The sequence below is a fragment of the Numenius arquata genome, chromosome 6 (genome assembly GCF_964106895.1).
Source record: "Numenius arquata chromosome 6, bNumArq3.hap1.1, whole genome shotgun sequence".
In the NCBI taxonomy this organism is placed as follows: Eukaryota; Metazoa; Chordata; class Aves; order Charadriiformes; family Scolopacidae; genus Numenius; species Numenius arquata.
In genome coordinates this window covers 24,080,623-24,102,029 of record NC_133581.1, presented here as the reverse complement: position 1 = coordinate 24,102,029, position 21,407 = coordinate 24,080,623, and the positions used below count along the sequence as shown (strand labels likewise).

Here is a 21,407-nt window from a genome sequence, read left to right as displayed (position 1 = left end):
TAGCACTGGTTGGTAAACTGCCTAGCAGCTTCAAGATTGAAATATTCTATTGATTTGCAAGGTAGGTGAATGATACACAGCAACAGCATAAATTCTCCTTCACCAGATCCGCATAGCCTAAGTGTCCTAATGGCAATGGTCCAGAGCTGTCTCTGAAGAAAAGAGGGTAACTGGATTTGCATGAGCTTTTGGGCAGCATCAGCAATTAAGATACTGAGAAACACTGAAATGTTTCTGACGCTGCCCAAGAGAAGTGGTAAAAGTAACCCCTTGTTGCTAGACCACCACAGATTCCACGGCATTGATTCAGGAGGTGAGTCGGGGAGGTTTGCCCTGAGACAGTTATATACCAACAGTATATTGGCATGTTATGCAGGCAGCAAATTTTACACAGCAGTGTGTTAGGAAATTGTCACTAGCATCTCTGGGAGGAAAGAGAAGATCCTGCCTTCTCTCCCATGCTCCTCCCCCATACTCACCCCCACCCCCCCAAAAATAGAACCAGCAAACCCCCAACTTCTCACCTGATTCAAATGTGAAGTTTTCTTTGTAGCGTGGTTTGAGAAATAAAGGATGAGTGGCTTAGAATACAGAGTATCTTTTGATACTTTAGTGGAGCTGTAAGTTCACATGCAGCCATTGTAACTCAAGATAGAGTGAAAGGCCAATCCATTAATTTGCATACAGTCCCCTTTTTTACACTTCTGGAATGACACTGTCTTGTTATCATTATTTTTGTTTTCATTCTCATTCTTCCTTCATCCCTCTATTATTTTAATCCTTTTGTATTTGAAAAACAGATAAATTCTACAGTATAAAATGAGACAATTTTGCAGTATGGAAGATTTGAAGGGTTTGTCTATTTTAACATACTTAATACATGTTTTATAGGCTTAACCTTAGCATCCACGATTGTATTTTTCCATTTAGCTTGTAATTAAATTGGAATTGCTGTGCAAGGACAATCAAAGCAGTACAACTACATACCTTTTCACCCAATTCATTAACAGAATATTGCTAGCAGTGAAGTAGTCTCTACCTTGGCTGCTTTGCTTTGAAATTTGAAGTGATTTTCTTTTCTATATGGCCCATTTAAATAAATTACTAAGAAGTAAATGAAACTTCTATGGAAATTGCTTTACTATTGTTAAAAGTGGATAATTTTATAGAGAAGTGTTACTAGTAAAATGCTTGTTGTGGAATTTAGTTGTGCTTTCAGGCTAATGGAAGGTTATGTGGAATGCTCTCAGACATGTTTTTAAGCCATAATGATCCCTTTTCACCATTTCTCTTATATCGATACCTTCCATGGATGGTGTATTTGAGTCTGTGAGGGCACCAGTGTAATTGTTTATACAGGTGACAGATCACAAGCCAATGTTTTGTATTTAGTTGCACCACCTCATAGTAACCAAGTCAATTTCAAAGGTAACAGGTTTTCAGAATCAGGGAGCTTTAGAAAGAAAGTTACTTTTTACCAGAAAAAACATGAAGCATTCTCAGTGGTTCCTGACCTGAGGGGGTGCACGACAGGACACAACAAAATTGTCTCTAGAGAAACAAAACGTGGAGAAACTTCAACAGAAAAATACTTGATCCTTGGCTTTAAAATCACAAAGAAACACAGGAAAGGTACCTACTTGAAAGAAAAAATAACTTTAAATGATGATGAAGAAAATCTCTGTGTAACTCAAAGGAAAAAAATAGGAGAACTAGATTCAGAAAGCATGCTTCTTTTCCCACCTGCTAAATGGGCACTGAACTTAAAGGGAGCTGCATATAGAAAATATTGCTTTTGAAAAAACTGCCTTGGGTATACCTTATTAACAGAGGTAATAATTCTTTTATTGCTTTGTAGTGGGATGAGAAGCCAAAAAGGATCAGAAAGAGAGAGAGAAAAAGGGCACACCAGAGATTTCATTGAAATTGGATTTGATTTCCAGATATTATAAGAATTTTTAAATTATCAGACAGAGTTTGGATTAATGGCAATATACTGTTTTCTAATAGTTATTTTAATGATCTGTGAAAGGATCCCATTATATTCATGTAGTCAAAATCTAGGGGCAAAGCACTTCTTTGCTGCCTGTTTACAATGAACAATGCACATGTGTTTCTCCAGCTTCTACATTTATTACACGAGAGCCCTGAGCAGAATGATCCCCTCTTGACCTTCCCAGGGCACATGCAGATACGTGTGTAGCAGACCACCACAGCTTCTCTACTGAAATTAGACCTGGGATGTATTTACGCAGCAAATGGCTAAAACCCAACATGAGATATCTGATTAAAAACAAACAAACAAACAAACAAACAAACAAACAAAATCTCAGAGAAAAGCTCTGGAATGGAAGAAGGACATGCTACTGCAACATAGCGTTTGACATTAGCTTTCTATTTTTCAAGGACACTGTATTATTTGGACTGTTCTCTTTTTTATATCAATTTCTTCAAAAACAAAATATTAGAGCAAACTCTTACTTGGACTAAAAGTAGATTCAGATTTAGAAAAATGGCCTTTATTTATTACCCACTTTGCGTACAACCTGTGCTAAGCCTGAGTAGCAAGGAAGTCGGTAGAGAACACCTAATGTAAGTATAACGAATACGTACACAAAACACTATAGGTGCTTATACAGATTGAAAAGAATGTGTTTTTTTCCCGATAGTGTGACTCTCACCATCTTTTTTCAGCACTACCCAGATACTTAGTTTATCTCCTTTTCAGAATGATGTGCTCAGAATGCATGATTTAAAAGACAGCTGCTTTACACAACACAAAGTGCCTGCACTGAGAATGACATTCAGTGCTAAGGAAAGGTGAGGATGTGTTAGTAGGGCCCAAAGCTTTCATTTCATCTCGTTTCAGCAGCATGTCTATATTAGATTTATGTATATATATATGTAGAATGGCCATTCTGTAAGACTATATCGTTAATTAAGACCATGTCAGCAGGACACAAGGGCTAGCTGCTCCCTAGGGGCTGGGATTCCAGAAGCAGTGGGGGACCCTGGAGCTGCTGGACAAGACCTTGTCAGCAGGTCCCGTCCCACCGCCCAAGCCAGAGAGCAGTTCAGGCTGGGCAACTGGGAGACAGCCCCTAGCATCAGCCAGTTCCCTGGGACAGGCCGAGCCAGCCAGGGATGTAGGCCCGTGGCTGGGCAGGGCAGGTCTGTGGGGAGCTGGAGACCAGCATCCTACGGTGTCACTAGAGCAGGGACCAACAGCCCCAGTCTGGACAGAAATGGGGTCTTGGGCCATGGGCAGGGTCAAGGGAGGCCCTGGGGCCCTGACATACTGATTGCTTTCATGTCCTGTACACAAAGATATAATTGAGTGGGGTTAGAAGACAGAGCATCTTTTGATATATTAGTGGAGCTGTAAGTTCACATGCAGCCATTGTAACTCAAGGTAGAGTGAAAGGCCAATCCATTAATTTGCATACAGATTTAGTTTAAATTGACATTTTCATTTTAACACACTAGGAAAAAAATATTAACAGGCAAGGCATTTGGGATTAAAATATTTTGATTAGTTAACTTATTTCTAAAACCAGTTTCCTCCCTTGCAATTTTTCTTGGATGTATTTGAGATTTTCATTATTAGTGGGGTATTGAGATAATTAAACATTACTTTCAACTTATGTCAGAATTTAAGCAAGAGGTAACTGGAAAATAATTCATAGTAGAAATAATTTTATGCATTAGAATGGATTTGCTGCTTCATTTTCTTCAAGCTCACGTTTGCCTAGAGATAGCAAACACTTAACATGTAATTTAGCCTCCTCTTCTTGCAACAAACCAGCATTTATTTTGAAACCATGAGGGTTTATTTTCTCATTGATTTCCATTTGCATGATGTTAATCAAGAATTTTCTTTTAAGTCAGTAAGATTGACCTTTAAAGATTCCGTCCAACACAAACCATTCTATGATTCTATGGAGGTTGGCTCACCCAGATTAGCTTGTATTGTAAGATACTGCACTATAAAATGCCATTAACTTCTGTTTTTCTTTTTTTTTTTCCCAATCTCAGAATTTCACAAAAAAAAAATGAGGTCGAATCCAAATCAATTGCAGCCCATTAAAAAATGATTGGGTTCGACATCACAGACACCGATGGACATTCATTAAAAGCTTTGGTCCTCACTTTGGGAAACTACTGCCCTTTTTCCAGATAGCACTGTTAGATTGTTCTGTGAAACTTCCTTCTATGAGGCTGTCATGAAGGTCAGGCTGCCTGCCTGACGTACTTGTCCTTCCATTTTACCATCTTCACCTAACATCAAAACTCTTATGTTTCCCAGCTGAAGTTCTCCCTTACATTTCCTTTCGAGAAAACAGTTGCCCTCCAAACATCTATTCCTATATAGAACAATTTACATTTCATTGCTGTTCCCAAGCTTGTCAACACTTCTAAAGCACCACTGCCTGCTCTGCAGAGAGAAAGGTTTGAATCAACTCTGTGCTAAAGTACTCTCCTTTAAAGCTTAAGCATTGTGAAATCACACCCACCCTCAAGAGGCTTCCCTTTTAAAAGACTCTTGAAGCACAGTACCAAAGGTGGCAACCTGTAAACACTGACAAGGTGGGATAAAGTGGGATATACTGGAAGAAAAGGAGGAGCAAATCTGTCCACAGCACCTCACTTGTAAGCTCACGTCTTACAGGTTATAACATTTTCGTTTTTAATCATTAGATCAGGAAGATAAAAGGATCTTCTCTAGCTCTCAAGCATTCTTTGTCCTCCACTCACACACACATGCACCCCCTGCCTCCCAGTAACAATCCAAATGATAAAAGGCAGCCTGCAATGCCTGGGAAAGGAGTCGGGGTAGACTTTTTTGGTATTATTAAATCTATACTGAACTTTTTATTTTTTAGAAAGCAACAAGTCATCGAAGAGTTGCATAAAGCAGTAACAATTCAAGAAAGCAAAATAGTTTTCAGAGGAACAGTTTAACTTTCAAGGAGAAACTTACACTTTAATTAACTTCTTTCTCTGACCAACAATACCATCTAGCAAGCCTTCAGAAACAACTCTGTGAACACACTCTTTCCTCCTCTTAATAACTGATGGGAAAGTTAAAAATTACTTATATTAACTTTATACAGAAGCTTCATTTTCAGAATTCCTCATTTCTATTTTTCCTGTGAAATCAATTTCTGACACGGCCACACGCACAGAAGCAGGACAAGTACTCCAGCTTTTCCAATCATGTCTCTACTAATTTTCATTAGCTCAATTCAGACTATCTCCCCAGTTCATCAATTAAGTTTGGAACAAATTAAGACATTATCTCTATCTCAATAGCTACAGGATAATTCATTAGATTCACTCTCAGGCCTGGATTCAGCAAAGCACTTTAATTGTCGGGAAATGAAAATCTATATAAAGGATTCAAAGCCAATAAAATCTATAGAATTTAAGCATAAATTTAAAAGAATGTTTATGAAGTTCATATTTACTGAATGGAGGCTTTTTTAAAGTTAGGATCTTATTAGAGAATAATTTATCAATAAAGTCTTAAGTGACTTTAAGACTCAGTAAGAACAAATATATTCTGTAAATGTGTCTGTAAATGTAAATGCATTCAGATAACTGAGGACAATATACAGCTAACCGATTGGAAAGGCAGTTTCAGTTAATCACTGCCATCCTATTTATAGGATATAAATTATGACAATAGAGATATTGGGTCTTTAGAGAGATAAGTACATTGACTGCCTACAGGAAAAGGCCTCTGTCCTTGACTTACTAAGGACATTGTTGCAAGACCAAGTTACGTGTATGTTCTTCTCAAAGGCATTAACTCAATTTGTTCTGAAATACATGAAGGTGAAAGGCTTATCCTTTGACTCCAGCTACCCACATCATAAGATATCTTGACTGACTGGCACAATACAAAGTTGTGTCTGGAGGATCCTCCTTATGTGGACTGCAGTGATCTGCCTTAAAGAAAAGTAGTCATGACCCAAGGGTGATGGAAACACGAGAGAAAAAAAAAAAAAATCCAAAATCTATATCAAAAGATCTCCAGGCTCTGAAGCAGAGATGGAGGATATGTTGCCTGGTGGATGCTTTACTTTTGATACTGTATTTATACAGAAGCTGCCAAGATGCTAGGAAAAACTATGAGTAAGTTAAAATAAGAACATACACTCCCTGAGCTGATAATCGTATTGGCTCTCTATGACCCAGTCTGCAGGAAGGATTCCTACTTCTTTCAGTCCCTATGAAGTTCAGCGCAGCACAAAGTTGTGGTATTCAGAATTGGTCTGTCAGGCAAGACGTCTGTCTGACTATAAGGGGCTCCAGAATACCTCAGAGAAAAGGTAATAGAAACTCTGTTGTGGTATCCTCTTGGAATTACTAATCTAAATCCTGATAGAAATCAAGCTATATACTTAGTTAAGCAGCAAAGTTGAAGTTCAACCTAGTTGTCAGAGGATATTGTTTTTCATAAATTAGAACACGAAATGCCTTCTGTTGGCTGGCTGGCCTAAGTGCTTTCTTTTCCCCTTGTAAGGTTTTTTTGCTTAAATTCTTTAGTTGGGGACACTTTTCACTCTATTAGTTATGCAAGAATCTCTCAGGTCCAACATTTTTATCAATGTGTGATGAGTAGCAAGTGGTAGTAAGCCCATGGAGAGAGTACTAGGGATTCAAAGCTGCCTTTTCTTATCCTGCCTTTTGTGCATCCCGTCAGACTAGCTTCTACGTATACACTTTGTACATTTGTACAGGCATACAAACTCATAGCCAGACTGTGACTTGACATGAAAATTATATTGTGTACCCAAAGTAGTATAGAATCCACAGTGAATTACATTCAAACACTTCCACTTTCTTATATTCTTTCACTTTAGAGAAACCAAGTTTGAGAGTTCTTTTTAGTGTTCTTTCCGAGTGAGTGTAATCAGACTAATTTTCAGATCTGTAGCTCTAAAGGATTCTTTACTTATTTGCTTTCATTTTAAGAAAATCGTGAATAAAAGAAATAAAGACAATGAAATGCAAAAAATGGAATCACACTGAGAAAATAATACAATTTGCAAATTAACTTAAAACATGAAATATAGCCTGACATTGATGTATTGAAAGAATAATTGTAAAAGATAGGTCATTCCCATTTTCCACAAACTTTACTCAATCAGATCTCTGAAGATATAGTTTGATTGAGGCATTAATAAATGTTACTTTACTAGAGTTCATTTCTTTGATTTAAGATGTCATAAAAATAGAATTTTCCAGTCATATCTTCTCTATTCATCTTACAATGTGTAATGAGAAAGCAGCTGGCACTCTTCTAGTCATGTGAAAATTCAATTAAAATCAAACATTTCTAAAGAGTTTTTCTCGATATACATTTCTCATACATATAATTCAAAATAACGCTATGATGAAAAAATCAAAAATGTAGAGCTAACTTCATGAGTTCATCATGTTAGATACTTTAGATTTACAAACATTCTCAAACAGATTAGGTTTGTTTAGTATGGTATTTACATAATATTTGTGTCCTGGACATGTACAGGAACTGAATTAATATCTTAGCTCACTCAAATCTGAATCAAGAGTTCTCAACACAGATGAACAATTTAATATATATATTTAATTCTGTATTTAATAGTAATAATTAATAAATTATACATGCATATCCCAAAAGGCAGATAGCACTTCTTAAAGTATTTATAATTCACTTAGACTTAACACATATACCTACTATACTTAAATTATCCTCATCTTAGCATAGCAAACCTCCACTAAAATTCACATTATCAAATATTACAATGATGTACAGTAAAATTTTTCTTGCATTACAGAAGTATAATTCCATTAATTCCAGTAAAGATTACGAAATAACTAGGAAGATTTTTGTTTGTTTGTTTAAACACAACTAATGCTTCTCAGCTAGGAGGAACAAAAAAAAAAAGATAATTTAATTAAATACTGATAATCAGTCCTTTCTGTGCTTCAGAAGCTCAAATGATATCCTCCCATTTATTGAAATCTCTGCTGGTTTTCTCTTTTGCAATGACCTTTTCAGAGACTTGCTAAAGAAGGCAGTATGCAAAGTTACCATTGCCTGAGCTGTACAGCTCTGACATAGCAATAAGTATTTATAAAATCTCTAAAGTCACTAGTGCCTTGAAAACCACTTTCTACTGTTAGCAACTTTAAAATAAATAAGAAAGGGAATTACTGCCTGTAAGTGCTCCCTTTAATGGTAAGTTGATGAGATGCATAAAAATACATCTGATCATCTCACAATCCAAAAATAGCATTATTTTTGCAGCATACCAGAAAAGTAAAAAAGTACTGTCTGTCTTTTTATGGATGCAGAACTGAGGAACCTGCTACAATTGAGACATATGCTTTAATTGGGGTGGTACAGGCACCGTGTGATGGCAAGCCTATCACAGCTTGTCTGCTCCAGAAATACAAAACGTAAGTTTCTAAAGAAATGGGCTCAAACCTTATGATTGTCTAACTCAAGGACAGCTTATCTTCTTCCAGACCAGTGGCAAAAGCAGAAGTTGTAACCTATAATTTGTCTTGTTTTCTTCTGTCCCTTGCTGCCTGTTTCACACGATTTTACATACCCATTCTCTGCCCCAAGTGTATTTATGGGGAGAGGGAAGAGAAATCTGACCCTCAGAAATGTCATCCCCATTTGTCAGAAACTCCCTAACTACCAGGTAACTTTCAGGTTTCACTGAAAAGATTTGATCCAGCCTGAGCTTGTTAATGCAGCCTCCAAGGAATCAAAGGTGAAGCCATTAAAAGGACCCATACTCAGAGTCTTTAAGATTACGCATCTCCCTGTTTAATGTGCTAAGTTATACCCACCTAAGCTCCAGCATGGAACTGTTGACAGAGTATTAGGGAGCAATTTATCCTGCAGGCTAATGTCTAATGAAATTAATAATTTTAAAATCTATAAATACTGTGTAACTATGGACTAACAAGTTATTAACATTATTATTGGAATTTGGCATTTGAAAAGGTATATTATGACTGGGTTGGTTTTACAGGGGGGAAACAAAAAATGTTTTCTGGGAAAAGGAAGAACAATAAAACTTTCAGTAGAAGCCACTGAAAATTATTCAAATAATATGTTTTTACGATATATCAAGTATTTGCACTAGAACTGGAACAAGGAGGCAGGGAGGGAGGTCATATCTCCATAATCCAAACAGCAATAAAAGGGACTTACTTATCTTGAGGTTCCAGTAAGGGATTCATTCCCTTTGTGAACATACAGTTTTCAGACAAACCTTGTGATTTACACCTCGGGTTTGAATTCTCCAGCTGACTGCTTACCCAGTATTGAATACATCTTACTCTCCCAAGTAACACTGGGAAATTTTTTTAAGGAAGGAACTTCGTGCTCTTGCCCTGTTGAATAAAGGACTGCATTACATTAACAGAACAAGGACTCAGAGACATATCTAGGCAGGTTTTTCAGAAACCAGCATCAGAGAGGTTGTGCGGTTCACTTTACGGCACAGCTCACAACATCAAGGCACTCAGCCATCACCCCAAGCCTGAAGCTAAAGCCTGAGGCGCTGGAAAAGCAAAGCAGACACCAATCTTGTTCTACGTTTTTTAGAATACCAGAATGAGCGGGTTATAGGTTAAAAATGGAGGCAGTGCTTTCCTTCTCGGATTGTGGACAGTTATTTGAGGACAATGGGAGAGGAGCTTGGATGTTAGGTATGACAGCATATTTATTCAGTTCTTACAATATGCCTCCTGCTGAACAGAACCAAAATAAAAATAATATAGGCCACACTCATTTAAATAAACTATTATTGTAATTTAATTATCTTTTGAATATTTTCTTTGAAGTTGTTAATACTATTAACCAGCCTTTTGGTCTAGTTATATTAGGGCTGTCCTGATTGCACTGTAACATGCACAGTATGTATTACGACCACACTAAATAAAGTTAGACGCAAATTTGGAATGTACAAAATGCATGACTTGATAATGTACAATATTATGAAATCTTTTCCTAAGCAGGATTTTTAAAATGTCTTTGGCAGTGTAACATTTATATCACCACACTTTGTCAAGCATACATAGTAACACATAAGCACTCAATTCAAACAGAAGTGTAATCCTTGCAGAAGATCCTACGCTCTGCTTATTCATTCTGTTCCTTAAAGCTATTTCTTGATAATACAGTATACCTTTAGTGAAAATCCATGGCTTAAGCCATGTGGCTCAGTGATTTTAAACCAGTGAAGATGTGCAATAATCCTCTCTGTTCTCTGTTACATAGACCTTGGTTCTGTTAAAAAACTGAATTTATATTAAGGACTTGTGTTTGCTGGATGTACTAGTCATACCTGTGACACCACTGATCTCCAGTCTGAGCATGTTGCCTGTTCCACTGCAGTTATTCAGATAGATGAACATGCACATGCAAATTCTGTGGTGCAGTCACGGTTTGCGGTAGTCTTTAAAGAACATACCCTAATTAAGTTGAACCTTGAAGCCCCAACAGCAAAATTTACAATGTTTGGAACAGTTAAAAATGTTGCCCTTCTATTATAGAAAATAGGGGTAAGCCGGGTGAAAAGGCTAGGGCACTGGGAAAGGCTCACTTTGTTAGGAAATGTCTTTCCAAAATTAAGAAAGCATTTACAAGTAACCAGTATTATGGAGTAATAAATTCCCTGCAAATCAAACGAAAGTGTGAGAAGACAGGGCTTCTTTTTCAGACTCAGAGAAGGATTTGCATGCCAAAAAGTATGTCTTTCTCCTGCTGCTGCCTGAAAGCTTTCCTTCAATTACATTCTCAGACTGCCATGGTTAGATTACTACTAGCATTGGCTTACAAACTGACTGAATCTCCCAATCATCTGTGATCTATTGCTCTAACACCTGAAACTTCTAGAACTGGGAAAGACTGCAGAAATTACAGGCTCTGTTTCCAGTTTAACAATGATTTTCCTGTATAATGCCTAGTGCAATTTTTGAAAAAGCATCAAGAAAGTATTACCATCATTACAGCATTTACTAAAAAAAAAAAAAAAATCACAGTGTAGCTGACGGTTATTTTTCAAACATAAAGCAAAGCTTGTGGATACATATATTATGGCATAATTCCTAACACTGCATTCAACACATATGATCCATTCTTTCCTAACCAGTTAATTTATGCAGAGAGCTAACATTTTTCTTAGAATTTGTATCTAAACCAATTGTATAGTAATTCATTTACCTATTAACTTCTTGATAAGAATTGTTAAAAGGTTTTAAAATGTTAATTCAGGATGATCAATTCTGGAATGGAAACTCTTGAATTTCGTAGTAACAGTATAGTATTTACAATACTCACATAATGAATTACCTAATCACCATGTGGAGCACTGGAGTTGAATACAGAATTTCAGAGATCAATTATCCCTCCTGTAATGTTAAGTGCAGGTGTTAGCCAAGAGAAATTTCTCCTGGGTGTCCTGACTTCACTTTAGCCTATAGGACTTCCTACAGCATCACCTTCTCAAACAGCACTTTGATCCACAGTCAAAGTGACTCAGTGACACAGTTTGTTGCAGCAGGTCTGCTTCCAAGTATGAGCCTTCAAGAGATGCTAAACAGAGTGAGTCATATCAGCTATCTTGATATTGTCACAACCTTTATTAGCTTTACAGCTACCATGAAACACTGATCTTTAGAATAGAAGAGATGATAGTTGATTAAGTTAAGTCAGGGTTAAAAGCTAGTATTACTGACAAAGGGCCTAGAATATCATCCTTTTCCTTCTTTCACAGCATCTCTCTCCAGTAACAGCACAAGGAAAGAACCTATTTCTGAATGAATGTACAGGATTTTCTTTTTTCTTCGCATGAGCTGACCGCTAACGTGAAGATGCCTCTCTTGAGCAAGGGGTTGGATCAAGTGATCTATAGAAATCCCTTCCGACATAACATTTTTCTACAACTCTGTGACAGCAATTCTTTCTGTCCTGCATGTCTCCCCTGCTAGCTCATCAAGCTACGTAAAGTCACTACATACTGGACATTGGTCTATATAACAACTAGCTCAGAGACAAACACTAACCTGTTAGGTGCTGTTTCAAGGTATTTTCACTCACTTTATATGTCACCCACCAACCTTCATTTTTTGGTGACTGACACAGAAGGAGCCAACCTGGGAAAGCAGAGAAAGTATTGCACAAAGCTAAGTGGGCAAGCTACACATATTGCACAAAAGCTGTATTTCTCTTCCCTGTAAAACCTGCAACTTAGCTTTAAATTTACCAGACAGGATAACTTTTTTGAGTCAAGAATTAAATATTCGGTTACAGGAGATACGTCTATGAAAATATCAGTTCACTGCTCAGTCAAAAAAAATGCAAATCAAATCAAATAAAAAAATTCAAATAATTTAATACAACCCTTCATTGACTATATTTTTTATAAAAGAGCTTCCTTTTTTCCTTTAAAAAAGGAAACAAACAAGACAGATGCTTTGTAACTGCAAACTGGGTTTGCTCATTTTCTATTACCTTTCTGAACCCCTGATGCCAATAACACACAAAAGGGCTGCAAATCATTCTATCAATGAAACAGGTGGGTAAGGTTACCTGAGGGAGTTTGTCTGTGCAAAGCACAGGAAGTAGTGTCCTTACTCTAATTCTGGTGGAGACTGTCCCATTACTATAGTGACTTCACACCTATTGTACCTGAGTTTATGCAAGCTTGAGAGTTGCATAAAACTCTGCCCTGCACAACCAACGTTTTTTTTCTGTGAACCTCTCTATGGGTATCCCTTTGCAGACCAGAAGGAAAGGCACAGTGACCTGTTGCAGCTTGTCAATGATACATGCAAATCAATACAAAACATAAAATAGAACAAAGATACTCCAGTGCCTTATGCCGTACCTCATCAGGTAAATGTGCTTCATCTCTAAGGACTCAGCACTAGGAACTATAACCACATTTACACATGAGAAATTTGGTGGTCTAGCCACAAAAGTCATGACTTGAACCTTGTATGCAGATGGATACAAGGTGATACGGATGTTTTTTTCAGATATTTTTCAGAATGAGAATTCAGCTTTTGCTTGCATAACTGTAGATTCCCAAAGGTATATTTTATCTTTAGGTCCTGTTATTATTCCTTCACATTATCTCTCTTTCCTTGGAACAGGATAACGTGGACCTTGGTGACCTGATGTTTTCACTCTGCTACCTTCCAACAGCTGGTAGACTAACTATTACAATAATAAAGGCAAGAAATTTAAAGGCAATGGATATCACGGGAGCATCAGGTAGGAATGAATTTAATTCTCAGTGTCGATTTCTGTCCCATTTCCCTCCTGAGACACAGAATCCAGCATGTCAAATCCCAGAATGATTTTTGAGAAGAGGGTTCTTATACTGCAAGCTCTTGAGTTACTTAAGTATAGGAGTTTCTAAGAAATAAATAACATATATTCTAGTTTCTTCGGTTGCAACCAATAGTTTAAAATAACCTGCTCTTAAAAAAAACCTGCAAGATTATTATTTCTAAAGTGACTGTGATTCAGTACAGCATGAGTTGGCCAAAATGCGTTCATAACACTGGGAATTTGTTTGTACAGCAGACTATTTGTTATGGCTATGGCAGTGAGGCAGATTGACCCTCTCTGACAATCTCTAAGAGCCACTGAGCCAATTCTGCTGTTGCTGGCATATGGACAAAACAGTAATCATCCCAGACTCCTTTCAGCAACCCTTTCAAAATTTGATGATCAAACCAAGAAACTAATTTAAGTAGAATTCATAGATTGTTTTTAAATACTAGTAGGGAGTTGTAGAACTCTCAGAAAGGAGCTAAAAAGAAGTATCTCTTTTTTACTACATTCAGGAGTTTAAAAATAATTATAACAGTCTTGAGAAATATAAGCTACTAATCGTTACACTTTGAATTATATTTAACCATACATCAGTAAGTCCCACTCTGTAAAATATTGTGATCTTCTGTCTGTCCTACAAATCTGTACAAGTAATTAGGCTGTTATAAATAGGCTGATACAGAGGCTGTTGTATAAAACAGTCATGTATAACACGGTTCAGTGGATATTTTAATACCCTTTGAGAAGTCGGTACACAACAAGGAGCTTCTTGAGCCTAAATTGTTCACTATAAGCAGTCAACCAGGTAAAGCTTTCAAAGCTCCACTGCCTCCCCGGCATGCCATGGTAATAAAGAACCTCAAATTCCAGTCAGGTCCAGGTGACTAATTCTGCAAGCAGGTATGGGCATACAGAAGGCTGTTCCTTTCCATTTATGTTTGCTTAGAAACAATGAAAGAAAACCAATGTTGTTCTTATGATTCACACAGATCCCTACGTGAAGGTTTCTTTAATGTGTGAAGGAAGGCGACTAAAGAAAAGAAAAACTTCCACCAAGAGGAATACCCTTAATCCCGTTTACAATGAAGCCATAGTCTTTGACGTCCCTCCAGAAAACATTGACCAAATTAACTTGTCGATAGCTGTTATGGATTATGACCGGTGAGATACCTGTAGCTGTAAAATAGTATCATCCATTGGCTTACAAAATCTTGCACAGTAGATTTGCATCCAGAAACAAAGTTATCATTTTTCTCAATAAATGGGAAACTAATGTCATATTGACTTTGGTAGAAGACTAAACTTTCTTGTACTGGCAGGCAGAATTTCCTTTCTAAATCTTAAAGTACAGATTTGCATCCATAGCTAACATAACTAAGCTGCATATATGTTTACCAGAACTGAAATAACTGAACATATAATCAGACAGTCCACACATTGATGTTCTGTTTGTGCACAATTACGCTAACCTCTTAGACACACACCTACATTTCTAAAATTGTGGCCTAGAGTTTACTTGTTTTTGCAACTAATTACAGGACACAGGCAAAGAACTTTTTACATTCTTCATGCAAAAACAAGAAACAAATGCACACAGACACAGAGTGTATGCTATAATGGAGAAAATATTAAATCATACTGATTAGTGGGAAATGCAAAAAGCAAACTTACGTGTTTTATAGTTTATTAAATTTTTCAGGAAAGAATTCTAAAAATCTGTGATTAATGTTTCTAATGAAATATGTAAATGGTATGGTTCTAAAGGTAAAATTTTAAGAAAAAAATATTATGGAACATTTTCACAGTGTAGGTCACAATGAGGTCATTGGAGTATGTCAAGTAGGCAACGATGCAGAAAGTCTAGGTCGCGACCACTGGAACGAAATGCTCTCATACCCTCGGAAACCCATTGCTCATTGGCATCCTCTTGCAGAGGTAAGACTTTGATTTCTTGTTTTCCCATTACTATAATTGTGAATATTCTTCCATATGGCATTAGAATTTGGATAAAATTTTATGAGCAACACCAAGATCCACATGCATGCACTAAATCCTAGAAAATGGCTCAGGAACACCAATATTAAAAGTCAAACATAACATGCAAGTTAAGTATGCTCCTTCCAATTTTAGGGGGACAGAAAGTAATTAATGTCTTTAATATATACATCAAAACACCAAACATTATACACTGGATTAAGGGTTTGGTTTTGTTTTTTAAATAAGATCTTGGGTAACTTTCACTGATTATTGATATAAAGAAATGGACCTTGCTTACAGAACAACCAAGACCTATTTTTTTCATATATATATAACAACCTCATTTGACTTTTTCTTTTGTAAGAATATGTCATCCATGCCACTAGCACATCTCAAGGGATGCCTAACTGCACTGAAAAAAAAAAGTTTAAGTGTCTCTGGAGATCTGAGGCGTTGATAAGAAGCCACTCAATCAGAAAAGCGTTTCAAGGTTCCTATGTTTTTTTTTGTTTTGTTTTGTTTTGTTTTTTGTCTTTAGGGCCCTATTCAGCAGAAATGTTATGCAGGTCTTCTGCGCTTGGATGGCTGCCGAAGAGGCTTCCTCACCCTTTTAACCTATTCAGCAGAAATTTGGCATTCCTGTTGAACTCTTTCTTAGCCATATCCTCAGGGGCTATTCCACAGAGTCCAGTGGGGTAAAGATGTCCTTTTAATCCCTCTGTCTAATCCTCTCCCCAATACAGGAAATGCTAATCCTGATTCATGAGATATAAAAATTCACGAAAGATTTAACTAAATTGCTTCCTAAGAGTTACCATAACTTAATTTTACTGTTGCAGTAATGCCAGTCAAAAGAAACTACGATGTTTATGAACAACCACAATGTTACCCCCAATGCTGAAAGACAGGAAAGACCATTGTATTCATATCAAGCCACAAGCAATGCCATAAGCAGCCTCTCTGCGTATACGTTATGCTTCAGAGTGCATCCAATGTTACTAGAATGCAGCTGAGGACTTAACCTGCTTGCTTGTAAGCACTAACACTAGGCAGTTCCATACATAATTGTCAAGCAATAGGAAGATGCTACAAAATGGCAAAAATACCAGTCTTGTCCTGTTTCCCTAAGCAATTACATTTACTGGTGCCTGGGCACCTCAGCAGCACAGTTTCAGCAGGGACACCTTTGAGCGCTCACAGGCTCTGTTGCAGCGGGAATGCTCCATGCCTTTTCAGAGCATAGGTGCTACCAGCATGCAAGTATGCCGTGAAAGAAGATGGAGAAAATTGGGGGAGATCTGCCTATATGTTTGTGCCCTCAATGGCAAGCTAGCAAAGTGCCACACTTGAAATACCTACCTGGACATTAGGGAGCTGGACTTAGAAAACACATCACCAAGCTCCCAGCAGCAGCCAAGCATTGATAGGAATGGCTTGACAAAGCACACAAGAAGTAGTGTAGCAGTGACTATTTCCCTGAACACGAGATGTGTCTCTTAGCAGAAGTTGTCTCCATCCTTATATCCAACCTGTCTTCCCTCTTTGATAAATTTTATTGCAGCCAGAGCCCACAATTAGGTTTTGACAGCTCTTGCCTTTTTACAGGCATCCTGTTCTTTTCATACATGCCTGGCTAACTCCTTTAGATTCATTACTGTGGATTGCTTTTCATGTCACTGAGCTAAACAGAGACATATTTTTTTCCTTCCCAGGAATCAAGTGGGGGAGGGTGTCCAGCGCATCCAGGCTGTGCAGAGAAATATATACACAGCATATCATTTTGGTTCCTGAATCAGGATTAGACTCAGCGACAGCTTCTGGAACCTCTGTGGCCACAGCCATAGGACCCTGAATATTTGCTGAATAGGACCCTCAGTCTTCTACTGTGTGAAGAGCTATTGGTTTCAAGTAGCATAATGTTATCCATTGCAGCATTAATTCTCCAGCTGACACTATTGCTACTGATAGATTATTTGTATGGTCATAAGCACTACCCAAATTGAAGTTATAATTTCTGTTCATTAGAATAACCCAGGTTTTACAAGAAACATGATAGCAATGAAAACCAACAAATACGGGAAGCAGCAACAAATGTGGTTCTTGTATTTGCAAAAAAGGTGCAGCATTGGGAATGGATAGCTCTCTAAATAATTTTTTTCAAGACTGATTGTCATCAGACATTTATTTTTTGATAAGTTGCATCCTCAGTCTCAGTTGATGCCTCCTTTCACCTTACATGAAAACAAATTAATATGGTTATTTTCAGAAATCCTTCAAATCTGAAAAACTAAAAAAAAATTCTGTTGGGTGAGAACACGATACATATGGTATTTGCAGTAACAGTATGTTCTTTTAGAAAGGAGATACCCATCTGTATAACATGGAGGCTGTTAGTTCCCAACCTTTGTAAATGATTTCCCAGTCAATGTTTCTTAATTGTGTCCATGATGCTGCAAAAAGTTGTAAGCATATCACAGGTGGTTACACTCCATCATACAAACACACACATACGTGTGCATGTGCACACACACACAATGTCATTGTAAAATGCTGTTCCAAATACATAGTGCCTGTGAAGATTTTATTATTTGTAGTACAATTAACAGGGCTATTTTACATGATGGTATATTGTAAATGCTGACAAATTTTGACCATTAAAAAAAATAATCAAATCACTGAACTCTTTCACATGATAAAGTCTATGTCCCAGAACAAGAGCCCCTGGGATAAATTTTTGCCACTTATTTAGCCATGCATGGAGTTCTCTTTTCCTTCAAACTTTTCTGGAGAGAATTTGATTCAAGTTTTTACATCGGGACTTTTATTTAAAAATACAAACACAGAGTATGGGTATTTTATACAATCTAGTTGCCTGCTACGTACTTACAGAGAGGGAGCCCTGGTCTTGATATATAGTTCAGATAAGTTTATATGCACACACACTGCTTCATGTCTTGTATGTATTGAATGCTCACCAAGCAATTTTGCCAACACAAATATGCATGCACAGATCGAAGAAAATATTTGAAAATTTGATCCAAAATCTGAAAAATTAGTTTTATAACCTATCAGTTGAGGATCTTCCAGAAAATCAGAATTGCTAGTGGGTAAAGCATAGCTTGGCACTTGCAGGAAAACTTGGGTCTTGAAGCTATAAAGCAGAAGTACTGAAGTCAGTGGTTTTCAAAGTCTCATGCCATGCCATGGAGAATATGGCTACCACATACAAGGATAACCCTGGCAAACGAAACTCTTCAAAACTTGCGCAAGCAAAATTTCAGATGGGTATTTGGGCATTTCCAGAAGAACAAAAAAACCCCAGGTATAAAGTTGCCCTGACAAAACTATTTCACTACACTTTCAACTGAAGTTTTATATCAGCAGACTAGTGATATGATACAAAGTTCAGGCAAAATCCTGCACTCTTTACTCAGGCCCATCTCTGGGGAGTCAACATGGAGAGATGGGCATAAGCAAAGAAGGAAGACCTCTTCCTTTGGAGTAGAGTTCTCTGATTTCCTGGACAACTCATTATAAATTCATCCCTGCCTGGAATGCAGAGCAGGCAGCCACACGCTTTCCCACTGCAATGTTAGCAACAATAGCTTCTGTAAAAAGGAAAATACCTATGCAGCAGCCTCATTTTGTGTCCATGGAAGAGTGCAGAAGCCTTTCTAAGATTTGTCTCCAGCAACTCAAAGGGGCATCAACTGAAAAGCTGTATCATTATAATTATCAGTGTTTTTTAATTTTATTACCATATTCAGTTTATTTAATGCTCAAGGGTCTGGCATCAAGAGAGTGATTTTGAACAGAGTTCTATAAAAAAAAAATCTGCACAGTGAGCACATAAAGTGGAAAAGTGGAATCCAGCACACCTCAAAAGTCTTGGGGATGAGGAAGAAAACCTAATTTTTTATTAAATTCTCCTAATTCTTGCTGACTCATGACTTGCAAACTGTTACTCAGGCTGTGGCATTACTATGTGCTTTTTACAAATATCTGCCTTATCATGGTGCATATATGGAATGATAGCTATTTTCTATATTTGGATATTTCACCCTTCACCTTTATACCCCACTTAAGCAATGCTATCCCCTAGACCTGAAATATTTTCATGTCATGGTTCTGGTGGACCAGTCAGTACACTGCTGCTATCTTTGGACTGTAGTATGATAATACAATAGTACATTGGAAGAAACAGAGGATCTACTGCTACAAAATCACCTGGAAACCCAGAGAAAATGATGATCCCATTACTGTTCAGTCCTTCTTATCTGAACTATGATTCTCAGAGGTAAATTACTAGAAGACTCGCAAGAATAATTTCAAAGCTGGAACCCTCATCTGTTTTCTTATTTCCTGTGAATGCATAAATACACTGTATGACAAGTATCATAATTCCAAAATAGAAAAGGAAATTCCTTAGAAATGCATCTCAGCAAGATTGTAATCCCACTTCACTCATTAACAATGTGCTATTAAACTGTTACTTTTAGTTTTCCATAACAAGCCACCATTTCAGACGTTATTTTATGAAAAAGCAGTGAGTGTCAATGGGAAAGCCTTTCAAGGTACTGACACTGAGGCAGAGCGTACTGGGCAGTTGTGTGATGTTCTTCCCAAACACTCGCAGCACAACCCTTCTGCAGCTGAGTGCTGAAATATTTCTTTATCTGTTTCCACCGAAATCATAAGACATTAAAAGCATTTCTGTTCTCTTTTGTTTCTTTTTTTTCCCTGTAAATAATCCTAGCAGTGGGCAAACACACACGCATCTCAATCTGGGGAAGCAGGGACTACCAGAACAGAAAGCAAACATAGTATAAAAGACCCAGTGCTCAAACTGTTCCTATCAGTCAATGCACACTTCAGCTTTCTATGCCAACAGATCCATGAAACAGCAAAGCAATACATATGAGAAATGCGTTATACAGAGGTCCAATCAAACTACCAGTAGGGGAACTGCTGGTTCAATCCAAAGTGAGACAACAGGAAAAGGCAACACAAAAGAATAAAAAATAAGAGGTTGCTATAGTCCACCCTTCATGGCTTGAGGGGATAGTTGTTGGGTTTTTTTTTGTTGTTGTTGTTCTTTGTTTTGGTTTCATTTGTGTGTTTTTAAACAGCAAACATGATATGTAGCTATATTAACATAAGCACCCAAAGTCAGAGTTACAAGAAACATATTTACATGTTTATCACTTGGCAACATTAGAGCACTGAGGGGACCTATTTGCCATTGAAAAAAAATAGCTGCAAACTCTCTTTTAGTTTAAAAGTAACAAACAATAAATGGCAAGGGAGAAAGAGGACTGGAAATTTGGTTGAAGAATCTATTTGACCCAGTTAAAAATTTATCTGAAATTACTGTTAATGAATTTTGTTTGAAAGAAGTGAAAAAAACCTAAGTAGGTGACTCAATCTGAAGTATCATCAATTAAATGCTTTCTTCCCTTTAGAACAGTACATTGTCAAATGATTATATCTCCTTATCAAATGAGAAAATACTGTCTTTCTTATCCACAAGGAAAAAAGCATGTAGAGAAAGTAATCCACAATACTGTAGAATTTAATAGAAGTGCTGTGCTGGGAAAAATGGTAACAGGACAGACTTTGTAATGGTGTCACCTTGAATCTTGCTGTAATTAGTGCAAGGCCTTGCTTGCAACCATAATTCCGTTCTAAAGTGACAGCCTTACAATATGTGAACCAAGCTGTGCAAGGTGTGAATTATCTTGTAAGGGCACTGCACATTCAGGTCTGAGTAGTTTTAAGAGCTGCATTTACAGTTAATTTCTAATGTGGTGGGTTGGGTAAGGAACTACAGGTGGAAGTTCTCCAGGGTCCTTCAGTTCTCTGAAAGGACCTCCATCTCCTTGAAGGTCCATAAATCCAGATGGCAGTGATGGACACTATTCAGGAAAGGTATCATCAGGACATATCTCAGCTGCTGACCGAACACAGCACACAAGGCACAGAGGGGAAGATGACGTGAGGACTTGTAAGGATCTGGGCTGTTTGTTTGTTTGTTTTGTCTGGGTTTTTTAGTTCCTCCTTCTTTTGCTCAAAC

At 37.4% G+C, this 21,407-nt stretch overlaps 1 protein-coding gene across 1 annotated transcript in view; it reads left to right on the top strand.

Annotated features, from left to right (window-relative positions):
- Positions 1–15,980, top strand: part of SYT9 (synaptotagmin 9) — a 63,389-nt gene extending 47,409 nt beyond the window's left edge. Inside the window, exons 4-7 of the mRNA XM_074149254.1 lie at positions 13,171–13,291; positions 14,347–14,518; positions 15,163–15,292; positions 15,873–15,980. Of these exons, the coding sequence (XP_074005355.1) occupies positions 13,171–13,291; positions 14,347–14,518; positions 15,163–15,292; positions 15,873–15,980 (531 nt within the window). The remainder of the gene's footprint in view (positions 1–13,170; positions 13,292–14,346; positions 14,519–15,162; positions 15,293–15,872) is intronic.
- The last annotated feature ends 5,427 nt before the right edge of the window (positions 15,981–21,407 follow it).